Source organism: Periplaneta americana, chromosome 16 (assembly GCF_040183065.1).
Source record: "Periplaneta americana isolate PAMFEO1 chromosome 16, P.americana_PAMFEO1_priV1, whole genome shotgun sequence".
NCBI classification, from domain to species: Eukaryota; Metazoa; Arthropoda; class Insecta; order Blattodea; family Blattidae; genus Periplaneta; species Periplaneta americana.
The window spans coordinates 172,568,916-172,583,730 of record NC_091132.1 but is presented as its reverse complement, the minus strand read 5'-3'; the positions used below and the strand labels follow the sequence as shown (position 1 = coordinate 172,583,730).

The window sequence follows — 14,815 nt, the reverse complement described above, 5'->3', positions numbered from 1 at the left end:
TGTTTTGTATACAAGCTCAGATTACGTTCGTATAAGGACAACTACCCCTTATAGGGGGGCGCAATTAGACAAAATTAGTAACTTTTGTCCTATCTAACAGATTTTTATGAAATTTTATACAGTAGTTACACTTAGTACATTTGTTTTGTGTACAAACTCTGTTTACGTTGGTATGAGCAGAAGTGCCCCTTACAGGGGGATGCATTTAGACAAAATCTTATGGGGGGGGGGAAATATAACATTTTAGGTACTATTGCACCTTTTCAATACTCGGAAAGCTTATTTGGTACATAATTAACAAGCTGTCACCTTGAATTCCCTGAATTGTACTGCGGAAGTACATTCGGTTCACAGATATTGAAATAACTGCAACCGAGAAAAATTGCACTGCTGCACCTCGAAAGAATAGTGCTCATAAATTATTACTTCTGCAAATCTGCGCACCTTAAGACTAGATTTAAAATAGAGGTAGACAGTGGAGGAATTGAAAAAAATATATATTTTTGGACGAACCAAAGGGTTTTTTTTTTTCTCCACCTTAGCAAAGTCTGCACTCAATGGTTATATTTATATTTTGTCCCGTGTCCAATCATGCTAATTTGACATGCTATAATACCATTAAATGTAACACAAACAAACAGTGTTACATACCCAAAGAACTACTTGACATGTTGGTACCAAATATGAATGGAATCGACCACTTACAACAGAGATACAGCACAAGGAAAACGGCAGACTCGCGGCGCTTGCTGAGTAAGAATGCTGAGTGGCGAAATGTGGCATGTTACCGGCTTCTTATCTCGCTATGCAGCCACCTCCGCTGATTAAGATTATCAATTCAGTGTTACTCAGTTACATAGGAAAAATAATTTAAGGGTTTAATTTCATTTTTCTACATGTCATATTTCTGATGTGCCTCTTTTTTGGCCTGCTGTGTATATCTGCCATATAATTCAAGGCTTTCTACTTACCTCTGCTGACGGCTTCTTATCTTCTACAGCTTTATTATCGCATTGTATTGCTAACGGATCAACTTCAGGTTCCACCTTTATCACATCCATCATAACTGAAAGAGATAATTAAGAAATTAACATTATGTATCAGAATAAAATGACACGTTACTACAACATATTCACATGGTATTTCCAAGTCTTATAAAGAAGCAGCTTCAACCCTGGAGGCTATGTCACAGACATCACTGGTACTAGTCACAGAACTGGGGCAACCACAGCACTCAGACTGTTACACACCTCAGGCGGTCAGTTAATCCACGAAATAACCTTCTTTCATCTGGTCGTAAAACAGTGATTGAAAAATTGAGACTTTACTTTGATGGCTTTATCTTGTGCACTCACGTTTTTGGGTTTGTATTTGTCGAATATCCTTTTGAGAAGATTAACTCCATATGTAGATGAAATTATTGGGGATCATCAGTGTGGTTTTAGGCGTAATAGATCGACTACTGATCAGATTCTTTGTATTCGACAGATATTGGAGAAAAAAATTGGAGTATAAGGGTACAGTACATCAGTTATTCATAGATTTCAAAAAGGCGTATGACTCGGTTAAGAGAGAAGTTTTATATAATATTCTAATTGAATTTGGTATTCCCAAGAAACTAGTTCGATTAATTAAAATGTGTCTTAGTGAAACATACAGCAGAGTCCGTATAGGCCAGTTTCTATCTGATGCTTTTCCAATTCACTGCGGGCTAAAGCAGGGAGATGCACTATCACATTTACTTTTTAACTTCGCTCTACAAAATGCCATTAGGAAAGTTCAGGATTACAGGCAGGGTTTGGAATTGAACGGGTTACATCAGCTTCTTGTCTCTGCGGATGACGTGAATATTTTAGGAGAAAATCCACAAACGATTAGGGAAAACGCGGAAATTCTAGTTGAAGCAAGTAAAGCGATAGGGTTGGAAGTAAATCCCGAAAAGACTAAATATATGATTATGTCTCGTGACCAGAATATTCTACAAAATGGAACTATAAAAATTGGAGATCTATTCATTGAAGAGATAGAAAAATTCAAATATCTTGGAGCAACAGTAACAAATATAAATGACACTCGGAAGGAAATTAAACGCAGAATAAATATGGGAAATGCGTGTTATTATTCGGTTGAGAAGCTTTTGTCATCTAGTCTACTGTCAAAAAATGTCAAAGTTAGAATTTATAAAACAGTTATACTTTCGGTTGTTCTGTATGGTTGTAAAACTTGGACTCTCACTTTGAGAGAGGAACAGAGATTAAGTGTGTTTGAGAATAAGGTTCTTAGGAAAATATTTGGGGCTAAGAGGGATGAAGTTACAGGAGAATGGAGAAAGTTACACAACGCAGAGCTGCACGCATTGTATACTTCACCTGACATAATTAGGAACATAAAATCCAGACGTCTGAGATGGGCAGGACATGTAGCACATATGAGCGAATCCAGAAATGCATATAGAGTGTTAGTTGGGAGGCCGGAGGGAAAAAGACCTTTAGGGAGGCCGAGACGTATATGGGAAGATAATATTAAAATGGATTTGAGGAAGGTGGGATATGATGATAGAGACTGGATTAATCTTGCTCAGGATAGGGACCAATGGCGGGCTTATGTGAGGGCGACAATGAACCTCCGGGTTCCTTAAAAGCAAGTAAGTAAATAAGTAACTAAGTATTTAATAGTACCATATCAATATTTCGGTGCTTACTTGAACGAAATATAATATGGCGACTAAGAGAAATTCAGGGAAAAATAGAGAATGCCGAACAAGAGAGAAAATAGAAGTATAAACTTACAGGGTCATTTCTTAACAAAAACCTTGCTTTAGACCTAAGCACGTATTCCAGTAACCTCTTTGCAGTGTATAGAGCTCAAATGAATGAATAACACATTACAGACAATGCGAAATTGTACCTGCAGTCTATTAATCCTAGTACCCTCAAAACTCAAGCTTCGTGACTGTATATACTGTGTTTGAATTGTGATCTATTATCTTCATTCCTCTAGTGTAAATGCCTAAATTGATCTCAGAAATTTCATTTGATCTGCATGTATTCTAGATTTCTCTTTTTGCTTTATAACCCATGTTTCAGTGCCAAATTTTACCATTTGTTTTGCTGTAATATTGTATAATCATACTTGTGTGTCTTTTAACATTTGCTTCCCGAAATATCTCCTTACAACTGCACAGAATTAATATTTAATATTAGTTTCCTTGATTTAGCGAATATACAGAAACTGACCTTTAATTTAACAAATACTAACTCCTCCCATTGAAATGAGAAATATCTACAGAATATATTTCTTCAAGCGTATGATCTATCTGTATTGACATTAATATGGCCGTGAAAAAATATTGAATCGATAACTGTGTTGCCAACTCGACGGAAATTCCAACGTAGCAGACGGGAAAAGAATGGCTTTGAAGGGTGGCGGATTTTGTGGCGGAAATTACGATTTACATCGCCTTTTGATTTTTTTAGCTGCTGTCGTTTTTAATTGTTTAATTTTTTTAGGGATTTTACTTTTTATTTGAACTCCCCTGCCCGTGTCGTACTATGTTAAGGAATCCCCTGTTTCAGATATCCTCGTAATCAAGTCAGAGGCTGAAGAATTACTATTTTAATCAAGATTGGTTAGTAAATTGTGTTAAAATTTGCTTTGTATTCATATATACATATACATTGAGTGGGTCTTATTTATTTTTTTTTTTTATTTTGACGGATTCTGACGGATTTCCAGGTGTTAACCTGACGGGGATACAATCTATGTGTTGGCAACACTGATCGATAAGTAGTCTCACCCTGACGTTGGTTTTAAGTACCTACGTCAATATCGAAAAGAGCAACTAGACAGATCTGTGTAAATGAATCAGGAAAGAACCAATGAGGGAGAAAGTACAGAATAAAAGATAAACGACATCGTTACCATGTGAAAGCACTATGGGACTCAGCTTATATTTTATGTAATCTTCTAGCCTAAAGCACACATGTCTCACTTCGTTCATTCTCTACCACTTAAGGAACTTGAGCAGATTTTGTAGGAGAAAATCCGGATGATCTGTCAACTAGAGATAATGCTAAATGGCTGGGTAATTAAATCACCAACGATCTATCTCGTTCTTTAATAATTGTTCGATAGCAATGTAGGCTCATTTATGGTATAGCTATACTGCACCTATAATAAATTGATAGAAATGCGATCTTACCCTTTACCCAAATGCATCTACACTGTAAGCTCACTAGTGTTATCCTGGAATGAAATGCTGCACTTAGGTAAACCCCTTGCAACCAACGGTCAACTGTTATTTTTTCTTATTAACCCTGGGATGCCTAACAGTTGGAATATACAATAATGCATAACGGGGGTCCCTAAAACCCCTTGTGTAATTAATAGAGTAAATATGGAATTTTTTTCTTGGGACCATGAAAAACTTAAAATAGTCAACACATTTATTAAGAAACAATGTCTAGCTCAAAATAAAACGACAAAGTTGTATTAATCATTTAATATTACTCGTAAATGAAAAAAAAATGTCTTGTCACTACACTAATTTTAGTTCTTTAGAAAACTTATTTGAGTGCCGTTGACACAAAAATATAAGACATCTGAGAGCATACTAAAAATTGCAAAAAGAATTGATATCATTTATCACGTAATTTAGGTTGATTGAAAAGTACTAACGATCCCTGGGACTCCCTAATATGAATCCTATGGTTAATAATTGTAAACTGAAATAAAAATTCTCATCTATAGAATAAAACAGGTAAACTACTGCATGGATCTCTGAAATCAGTGCCAATTGACATATCACTTCAGAGTCGTCTTGCGTAAAGTTGTCCATTACCCTCAATTCTACAGTACCATACATTTCACATACCGGAAAGTCTGCACTGCTGTTTCTGCTCTACTCCGCGAACGTCGAAAGTTAAAACATACGCTCTATACTAGTTAGTACACACATAAGTGTCCTGCCTCAGGGCAGGTCTTCCACTGCAAACCCAGCATTATCCAATCTTCCCTATTTTCAGCTTTCCTCCCAGTCTCTGCACATAATCCATATCTCTTAATGTCGTCTACCATCAGATATCTTCTTCTGCCCCGAACTCTTCCCCCGTTCACCATTTCTTTCAGTGCATCCTTCAGCAGGCAGTTTCTTTTCAGCCAGTGACCCAAACAAATCCTTTTTCTCTTCCTGATCAGTTTCAGCATCATTCTTTCTTCACCCAATCTTTCCAAAACAGCTTCATTTCTTATTCTGTCTGTCCACGTCACACGTTCCATTCTACTTCATATTCGTATTTCAAATGCTTCTAGTCGCTTCTCTTCACTTCGTCGTAATGTCCATATTTCTGCTCCATATATTGCCACATTCCACACAAAGCACTTCACTAGTCTTTTCCTTAGTTCTTTTTCCAGAGGTCTATTAAAAGCTTCCTTTGCCATTGCTATCCTCCTATTGACTTCCTGGCAGCAGCTCATGTCACTGCTTATAGTACACCTCAAATATTTGAAGCTGTCCACTTGCTCTACTGCCTCATTTAGTATTATGCCAAAAATAATAAAACAGGAAATCATTACCTGTAGCGGAATACATATCAATCTGTTTATTGCAGTGAAGAAGTTCATCTCCAAGGTGGTCTTTGTTCCTGTATATGTCACTTTCTGGATGATGTGTTCTGATATTTTTATAATTTTACTAACAGGGATTGAAGGACGTGTTTCGTTACCCACGACTATTTTCCAAGTTTTTCTGAGGAATTAATGTAAAAGTTCGAAAAAAACCGTTCAACTCTAGAACCTGTTATGTAATTATGAATATCGCACATTTTTATCGCTGCTACATTGCCTAATTATCATTATACATGTCTAAATACTTTTCTCATAGTTTTATTAATTTAAGGTGGTAGAGATAAGGCTATCAGCCCTTCTGTTCCCCTCTAACAAGGGATTACAACTACAATATTAAGAATACAATTACAATTACTATTAAATTTACAAATACAATAAAAATCAAAGTACTAAAAGATTAACTGATTAATAATAGCTAGACTGTTTATTGTAAAAGTTAAGAAGAGAGAATTTTTTTTTATTAATGAAGTAAAAATTAAACCTACTCTACGCAGTAAGAAAATGATTAATAAGCTTGCTTTTGAACGCTACTAAATTCCGACAGTCTCTGATGTCACTGCGTAGGGTATTCCACAAGCGCGAGAGCGAGATTGTGTATGATGATGAATACGATGATGTCTTATGTGTTGGTATGGCTAGTATGCGGCTATTTTGCGTGCGTGTGAAGATGACAGGTAACTGAAACGGGAGGCAAGGTAGGTAGGTGTAGAGGTGTGAAGGACTTGGAAAAGGAGAACAAGAGAATGAGAATTTCTACGTTCGTTAAGCCGTAGCCTGTTTAGAGTTCGGAAGGATGGGGTAATGTGGTCAGCGCGACGGATATCGCAGACGAAGCGAACACAAGAATTATGGACACGTTGTAATTTTTGCGACTGGTTGACATTGAGGTCAGTCAGTAGAAAATCACAATAATCGAAGTGGGGCATTACTAGTGTTTCCACTAGTATTTTCTTGAGTGATAGCGGGAGGAATTTTCGAATGCTGTTTAAGGAATGTAGTATGGAAAGCACTTGTGTGAAATTTGGATGCTCCCTTTAGATCAAGAGAGTTCTAAAATTGTGTACATTTCAGACACATTGGGGTCGCTATTTTTTTTCAAAGATTAGCTTTTGGATTGAAGACTGCACTGGGAATCTTTCACCACATTATAGCGCAGAGCTTTGAAACTGTGGTGATATTTCATGATGATTTTATTATTAGGGCTGAATCTCTGAATAAGTTGAATGAGATTTTATTGAATGTATTAGAGGTGGCTGATCAGAGAGAAATCAAATTTAATATTAACAAATCTGTTTTCAATGTTGAAATATTGAATATATTGAATAAGCAGTCACGGACAGTTGAGGAGTGGTCCTCCAGCTTGGGGGTTGGGCGAAGGCCTAACAACTCATCACCGTAAAAAGCAGCTTGTTACGAATCCTGCAAATAAGCCTAGGGATGGGATAATATTAAAATGGATTTGAGGGAGGTGGGATATGATGATAGAGAATGGATTAATCTTTCTCAGAATAGGTACCAATGGCGGGCTTATGTGAGGGCGGCAATGAACCTCCGGGTCCCTTAAAAGCCAGTAAGTAAGTAAGTTTTCAATGTTGAAAGGGTAATTTTTTTGGGCAGACATTTACTTATTCTGGAGTATAGTGTTGCAAGATCTTAATAATCTCAAAGAGGCACAATTTACTGCACTTTATATACGAGCCACGTACTAATAATGTATTAATACGATGTAGCCTAGCTGTGTAGGTACGGGACAATTAAAGAATTACTTTTTCAACATTTTACTGAATATTTATAATTTCATTACATTTCAAATAATTTATAATACTGTGTCATTTAATACCACACTTTGATATATGTAAAGAAAAGTATTGAAAATATATTTTAATATTATCTTCCCATCTACGTCTCGGCATTCCCAAAAGTCTTATTCCATCCATCGTCCCAACTAACACTCTATTAACATTCTGGATTCGCCCTTACGTGCTACATGCCCTGTCCATCTCAAACGTCTGGATTTAATGTTCATAATTATGTCCGGTGAAGAATACAATGCGTGCAGTTATGCGTCGTGTAACTTCAGTCTCCTGTAACTTTATCCCTCTTAGCCCCAAATATTTTCCTAAGAGCCCTTATTCTCGAACACACTTACCTTTAGTTCTACTCTCAAAGTTTCACAACCATAAAGAACAAACGTAACTGGTTTATAAATTCTAACTTTTAGATTTTTGAGAGCAGACTGGAAGATAAAAGCTTCTCAACCGAATAATAACAGGCATTTGCCATATTTATTCTGCGTTCAATTTCCTTCATACAATTTTGTACTTACATATATACAAACGGCTTTTAAGGAACCCGGAGGTTCACTGCCGCCCTCACATAAGCCCACCATCGTTCCCTATCCTGTGCAAGATTAATCCAGTCTATATCATCATATCCCACCTCCCTCAAATCCATTTTAATATTATCCTCCCATCTACGTCTCGGCCTCCCTAAAGGTCTTTTTCCCTACGGTATCTCAACCAACACTCTATATGCATTTCTGGATTCGCCCATACCTGCTACATGCCCTGCCCATCTCAAACGTCTGGATTTAATGTTCCTAATTATGTCAGGTGAAGAATACAATGCGTGCAGTTCTGTGTTGTGTAACTTTCTCCATTCTCCTGTAACTTCATCCCGGTTAGCCCCAAATATTTTTCTAAGCACCTTATTCTCAAACACCCTTAACCTATGTTCCTCTCTCAGAGTGAGAGTCCAAGTTTCACAACCATACAGAAGAACCTGTAATATAACTCTTTTATAAATTCTAACTTTCAGATTTTTTTGACAGCAGACTGGATACAATTCTGTACTGTACATATAAAAATATGTACTACTGCTTCCTTCACATAAAATTGCACTCCACGCCACTGAGTTGAATATTTGACATGTAGATCATAGACCTCTCCCATCCAATTACAGAATATTTTGTTGAATGTCACTTCTTCCTCTTTGAAAATAAAAGTTCCGTAGAATTCTATACAGACAAATTGGCATGCTATTGGCCTGGATCATTAGAATCGAAGAAATAGAGCGAATGACCTTCTAATTATGTAAAGTGCCATGTACCTGGTTACATTTCTAATAAGCTAATAATAATAATAATAATAATAATAATATACTAGTGTAGCATATTTCTAGTTCCGCATCCTATAACACTGCATAATCTTCGGTTAGTGATTTTTACTTCTTGACAAGTATATCGAACTTGGAGCTACTACATGTCTTGTAAACTCGAAATGCAAGCCATTGTTATCTGTCGTTATTGTTGACTTTCCTCACCACTATGCTTGAGTATATGCAATTTTAGGGTATCCGGTCTCATACACTTTTTCCCGCACTGCTCACATTTGTACGTCTCCTTGGGAGTATGCTGGCGTTTATGACGTTTTAGGGATATTTCGCGAGTAAAACACTTACCGCACTCCTTGCATTTAAAAGGTTTCTGTCCAGCATGCATTCGTGCGTGTGGAATTAATCGACTGGAATACCTGAAACTCTCTCCACAAACATCACACTTAAACGGTTTTTCACCCGTATGCTGTCGTATATGCACCTTCAGGGCCGGCAACAACAAGAAACACATCCCACAAAACTTGCACTTGAAGGGTTTTTCCCCAGAATGAATGCGAGTGTGAGCGTTCAATGATCCGCTATGAGGAAAACACTTGCCACACACTTTGCATTTAAATGGTTTCTCGCCCGTGTGGACACGTGAGTGCGGTTTCAACTGACAGGAATCGGCAAAACCCATTCCACAAACATCACACTTGTATGGTTTTTCTCCTGTGTGCCGTCGCGAATGTACTCTCAAAGTGCCAGACCTGAAGAAACATTTGCCACACACATCGCACTTGAAGGGTAAGTCGCCAGTATGCTGACGTAAATGCAACTCCAATAAAGATTGCTGCGCGTAACATTTGCCACAAATGTCGCACTTGAAAGCCTTATCGGCATGCAGACGTTCGTGTTTCCTAAAGTTGCCAGGCTCTGTGAAAGTTTTACCGCACACGTGACACATGTACGGCTTGTCGCCGGTGTGATTAAGTCCGTGTCTCTTGAGATTTATTGCCTGAGAGTAACACTTTCCACAGACATCACATTTGAATGACTTTTCACCAGTATGTTTTTTCACATTAGATTTGAGAGACTGTTTTTTCTTTTTCTCACTGCTTGTGAGCAGACTGTCATACTTCAGAAATGCAGTAGATATTAAACAGGCAGTTTTCTCTGATTTTACACAGGAATTGTCAGTTTGTCTCACCATCATGTGTTCCTTGTGTCCAACATGATCGAAAAGTAATGACACTTTATCGTTTTGACTTACTTCAATCCTAAAATGAAAAATATCCACCACCAATTTATATGATACAATAGAGAATGTGCTAAATTCACACAAAAAAGAAAAACTCCACTATCGATATAATATCAACAATGAATAAAGTATAAACAATACATGACAATTGAAGGTTTCGGAAATGATTTCATTTTCTAACGCTAGAAAGTCTGCATTTTATAATAGTACGATACAAGGTTTGGAAATGTTCTTTACAAAATGGAGGACAAATTTGAAAAACTCTCTTTGTTCGTTTTTAAATTTCCCTGATTTTATAATGAACTTCGAAACAGGCATCCTCACTTTGAGAGAGCAACAAAGGTTAAGGGTGATAGAAAATAAACTGCTTAGGAAAATATTTGGGGCTAAGAGGAATGAAGTTACAGGAGAATGGAGAAAGTTACACAACACAGAACTGCACGCATTGTATTCTTCACCTGACATAATTAGGAACATTAAATGCAGACATTTGACATGGCCAGGGCATGTAGCAGGTATTGGGTTAATCCAGAAATGTATATAGAGTGTTAGATAGGAGGCTGGATGGAATAAAGATCTTTGGGATGGCCGCGACATACATGGGTGGATATTATTAAAATGGATTTGAGGGAGGTGGGATATGATGCTAGAGACTGAACTAATCTTGCTCAGGATAGGGACCCATGGCGGGCTTATGTAAGGGAGGGAATGAACATCCCGCTTTTCTAAAAGCCATAACTAAGCAACTTCACAAACACATTGTTAAGTATATTCCTACTACAAAAAAGAGTAATTAGAATAATACTAGGAGCCAAATCTAGGGAATCGTGTAGGACTATTTTAAAAAACTACAAATAATGCCCATGGCTTGTCAGAATATTTTTTCATTAATAATCTTCCCCGTATGTAATCGTGAAAACTTCGTAACTGATTCAACAGTTGACAGCATAAATACGCCTCAAAAAATGACTTTCATACCCCATCGGCAAGTCTATCGTGCTATCAAAAAGGAGTGCATTGTGCCAGTAAAAATTTTTAATAGCCTCCCTATCGATATAAAAAATGAACTCAAAACATAAGATTATTTAGGGCCAAATTAAAGAAGTACCTAATTTCTCACGCCTTCTATTCTGTAGGTGAATTCATGAAATTCAATAACACTTCATGAAATTGATACTAAAACTTTGTGTTGTACTAGTAGACTATATTGTAAATCTCGTCTGTATATATTTCATCTAGACTGTGACTATAAATGTATGAATACCATGAAATGTTAATAAATAAAATGGTAAGCATATCTGACCATGGAACAGTATCTGCTTTAATACTGCAACACTCTATTGTGTTAAACTCGATTTTGTCAACACTGATTCACTGGAGAAGCAAAATTAAAGGTGAACTGAAGGCTAACACACAACACTGACCTCTTGGATAATATTTCATCCTCCGATTCCAATTCTTCCTGCAACAGCTCCTCCTTCACTATGTCCCTGTCTAGTGTTTCTCCCTAAAAACAAAGTAAAATAAAAGAGATAGTCAGTGCACCATTACTTGACAACTAGTCCATCGACCTTCTGTCCTGCAGATAAAAAAGTCTAACCTATACAATCGAATAGCCGCCCACAACAAGGTTGTAACCAGCAAATAATAGTACATTATGCAACGAGCCTATAATGATAGAAACTAAGACGCGAGTATGTTTATGAAACGAGCGCAAGCGAGTTTCATAATTTTCATACGAGCGTCTTAATTACCATTATAGACAAGTTTCTTACGACTTTTTATGCTCGACCATATTTCTAACTTGAAATTATTCATAAGTATTCATGTTATTCTTATCTGACTGGGGAGCGAACTCACCTTGTGCAATATCTCGTAAATTATGAGATGTGCGCAGACGCGAAAGTATTGATTTTTTCCGAGAAACAGATGTCGACGACCTTGACATAATCTAGAGAGTAAAAGAAACATTAATCTTGATATAACCTTGAAATTCAATTTTACATTGAAAAACGAGATTACAAATTGTATTTATTTGAATATTATTTACAATTAACGCTAATTATTATAGTAACAGAACTGGCTTTATTTCAAATGTAGGTTATTTATTGTGCACTTTCATATGGTGCTTTCTGATTGGCGGAACACCTGAACTTTAATGAATAGGTGTACTTTAATGAGATCCATTAAAGAGCTGCTACCAGGTGTATAATTACTACATTTCGGCATGGTCGAGCATAAATTCTTTTAAAATATGTGGACAAACGCATTATACTGTATATACTTTTAATTTTTTAGAGCAAGGTTGACAATCAGACATGTGTCATGATTTGAATACCAGTACAAGCATTATACATAGCGCATCTTAACAACCATTATTATGATAAAGATAATATTTTTATTGAAAGTTTTAACACAACTCTATATAAAAACAGTTTCACTCATGCTGGTCTTCTTATGTACAATAACCTACCAAATTATCTTAAAGAAATATCTGCACATCAGAAATTTAAGAAAGCTCTTTATAAAATTTTAATCAAAAACTGCTTTTACAGTACGAACGAATTTATTGAAAATTGTCATAACTGAATAGAAAAAGAACGCCTTACTTCAAACAATTTTACTTCCTCTTTTCCAGATCCTGACTTCGAGAAGGATGTCAACTCATGAAGGACGCGATGGTTGAAATTGACTCCTGACTTCAAGACATACTGCAAACGGGGCTTATAGCCGAAATCGACCGACATGTAGTTTTCTTCAATCAAGTTCCAAGTTTTTAAAATTTGTATTTGTGTTGCATTTAATTATAGTTATTACTTTTATGTATATTACGTAATTAATTATTAATTTGTAAATATGACATGTCCCATATCATGTATATGATCAGTGGATGTAATAAATGATTATGAAAAAGTCTACTTCCACCAATCTGTTCGATATGGTACAGAATATTGCTTCCAATGAGTAATTTTTTAACCTGTTGTGTAATACAGAGGAAAGCCGGTTTCATCAAACAGTTCTTCTACTAATTTTATTTAACACAAATGCTGAAGAATGTAATCCCTACAAATTAGAATGTTGTCATGGATAAGTTTAATGTTTAAAAAACCCAATTGAATTTCTCGTATGCATATTAGATCTCCCCATTCCTCTATATACTGAATAAATGTCATAAAATTCTACCACTTGTTCTTTGAAAACTAAACTGTACTGTTTACATATCACGACTACCACAATAATGTCCCAAAAACCAGAACTCACTGCTAAAGTCAGTACGTACGACCACCTTAAACAAAATACATATGGACACACTGATGTACAAATATGTTTGAGACGAAAATAATACAATTCAAGAATAATTGAAAGAGAAAGATTTAACGAACTATATGTGCTCCACTCACCTCTGCTTCACATTTCACCATAGGAACATTAGTTGCCACTGGAGTTCCCTCCACTTTCATCTCTGATATGAGATCATAGTCAGAATCCATATGTTCTGTCTTTATTGTAGTGATGTAGGGAGCCGGTAAATTTCCTTCCTAGAGAACAGAGAAACATCTTAAATATGTGTTTTATTACATTTTGACAGAGACTGCTGTATACAGGCACTTGATAAACTAGGTCAATTCCCTGAGGCAAATGTAAAGTTTCATAAAAAACAAATTGATGGCAGAAGACCATGACATCAACTAAATCACATTTCATTAGAATTTCAAAACAGTTTCAAGTAATTAGTTATATTAATCGTCGTTATTAAAGGTTGAAATTTCGGGGAAGATATCCCCGGACACCCTACATATAGCTATGTTCCTGCTCTCACAACATTAAATTAGAATTTTTTATATACTGTGTCTTTAAAAATAGATAATGTTTGAATTATTCATTCTCTAATGTATTGGAATTACATAGAATTAACCTATGTTGAAATTCAGATACTTTACCAGTCTTGCCTACAATTTAACCAACTTCATTCCGTAACATTTCCTTTCATGGATAGCTCTGTATTTTTTGGAACTCATATCGTACAAGGCAGGATGACTGGAAACATGAATAATTAAACTGACGATTATCGCAGTCACTTTGAAGCAAAGTCAGTCCAGAGCATTGAATGACAGCGGAAATCGCTGCAGCCCGCCCAAAACGTTGTAAAGCAACCAGCTCCAATTATGTAGGGATAATCGAGCGGCATTGTTCGCTCAGCGATGATCACCATAGCGGAACTATAACTTAAGATCTACGGAATATACTAAATGAAATGGAAATATGAAATATACCCCTCTTAAATGCTTCTTGTCTTCAACATTTGTCTTATCGTCTGTTTGTAAGTCCAATGGGTCGATATTGGGTGCCTCAATCTTGATTACATCCATCACAACTAAAACAAACGAATAAAAAATCACCATGAATTTTTACAGAATACTACATGAAAAGTTGAAAAATACATACTAATAGTTGTTGCAATAGATTTTACCTGTCTTTCGATTAATTTACCAAAGTAATAACTTGATCCCTAGAGGTTTCATTCGACTTTCACGTTCATTCACAAATTAGTTTACTACTCTCTAATTTAGGTAGTTAATAGCCTATAATTTTTCTTCGAGTGAATTATTGCCCTTTTTTTTTCTGTCCACTTATGTCATTTAGTATTGTAAGAGTAATTATATAACATAATTAATATTAAACAGTTAAATACATGAAAGCCAATGTCGGATCTATCATTGAAGAGATCAAGATAGCCGTGATAGTAGTTTTGCTATGCTATAACGTGTAGAGCAGCTGGCTACGGACTGGAAGGTCCAGGGTTCGATCCCAGGTGGTGACAGGATTTTTTTCTAG

The 14,815-nt window shown here is 36.1% G+C and overlaps 1 protein-coding gene across 2 annotated transcripts in view; it reads right to left on the bottom strand.

Moving 5' to 3' along the window:
- LOC138691932 (zinc finger protein ZFP2-like) overlaps nucleotides 1-14,326 on the bottom strand; it is a 78,353-nt gene extending 64,027 nt beyond the window's left edge. Inside the window, exons 1-4 of one of the 2 annotated variants that reach the window (XM_069814584.1) lie at nucleotides 14,254-14,326; nucleotides 13,381-13,518; nucleotides 11,404-11,486; nucleotides 972-1,066 (exon numbers count right to left, since the gene is read on the bottom strand). In XM_069814584.1, the coding sequence (XP_069670685.1) occupies nucleotides 972-1,066; nucleotides 11,404-11,422 (114 nt within the window). In that variant the 5' untranslated portion in view covers nucleotides 11,423-11,486; nucleotides 13,381-13,518; nucleotides 14,254-14,326. Of the gene's footprint in view, nucleotides 1-971; nucleotides 1,067-3,236; nucleotides 3,307-11,403; nucleotides 11,487-13,380; nucleotides 13,519-14,253 lie in introns of those variants that run through there. The other variant, XM_069814583.1, reaches the window with a different exon arrangement.
- Between the last annotated feature and the right edge of the window lie 489 nt (nucleotides 14,327-14,815).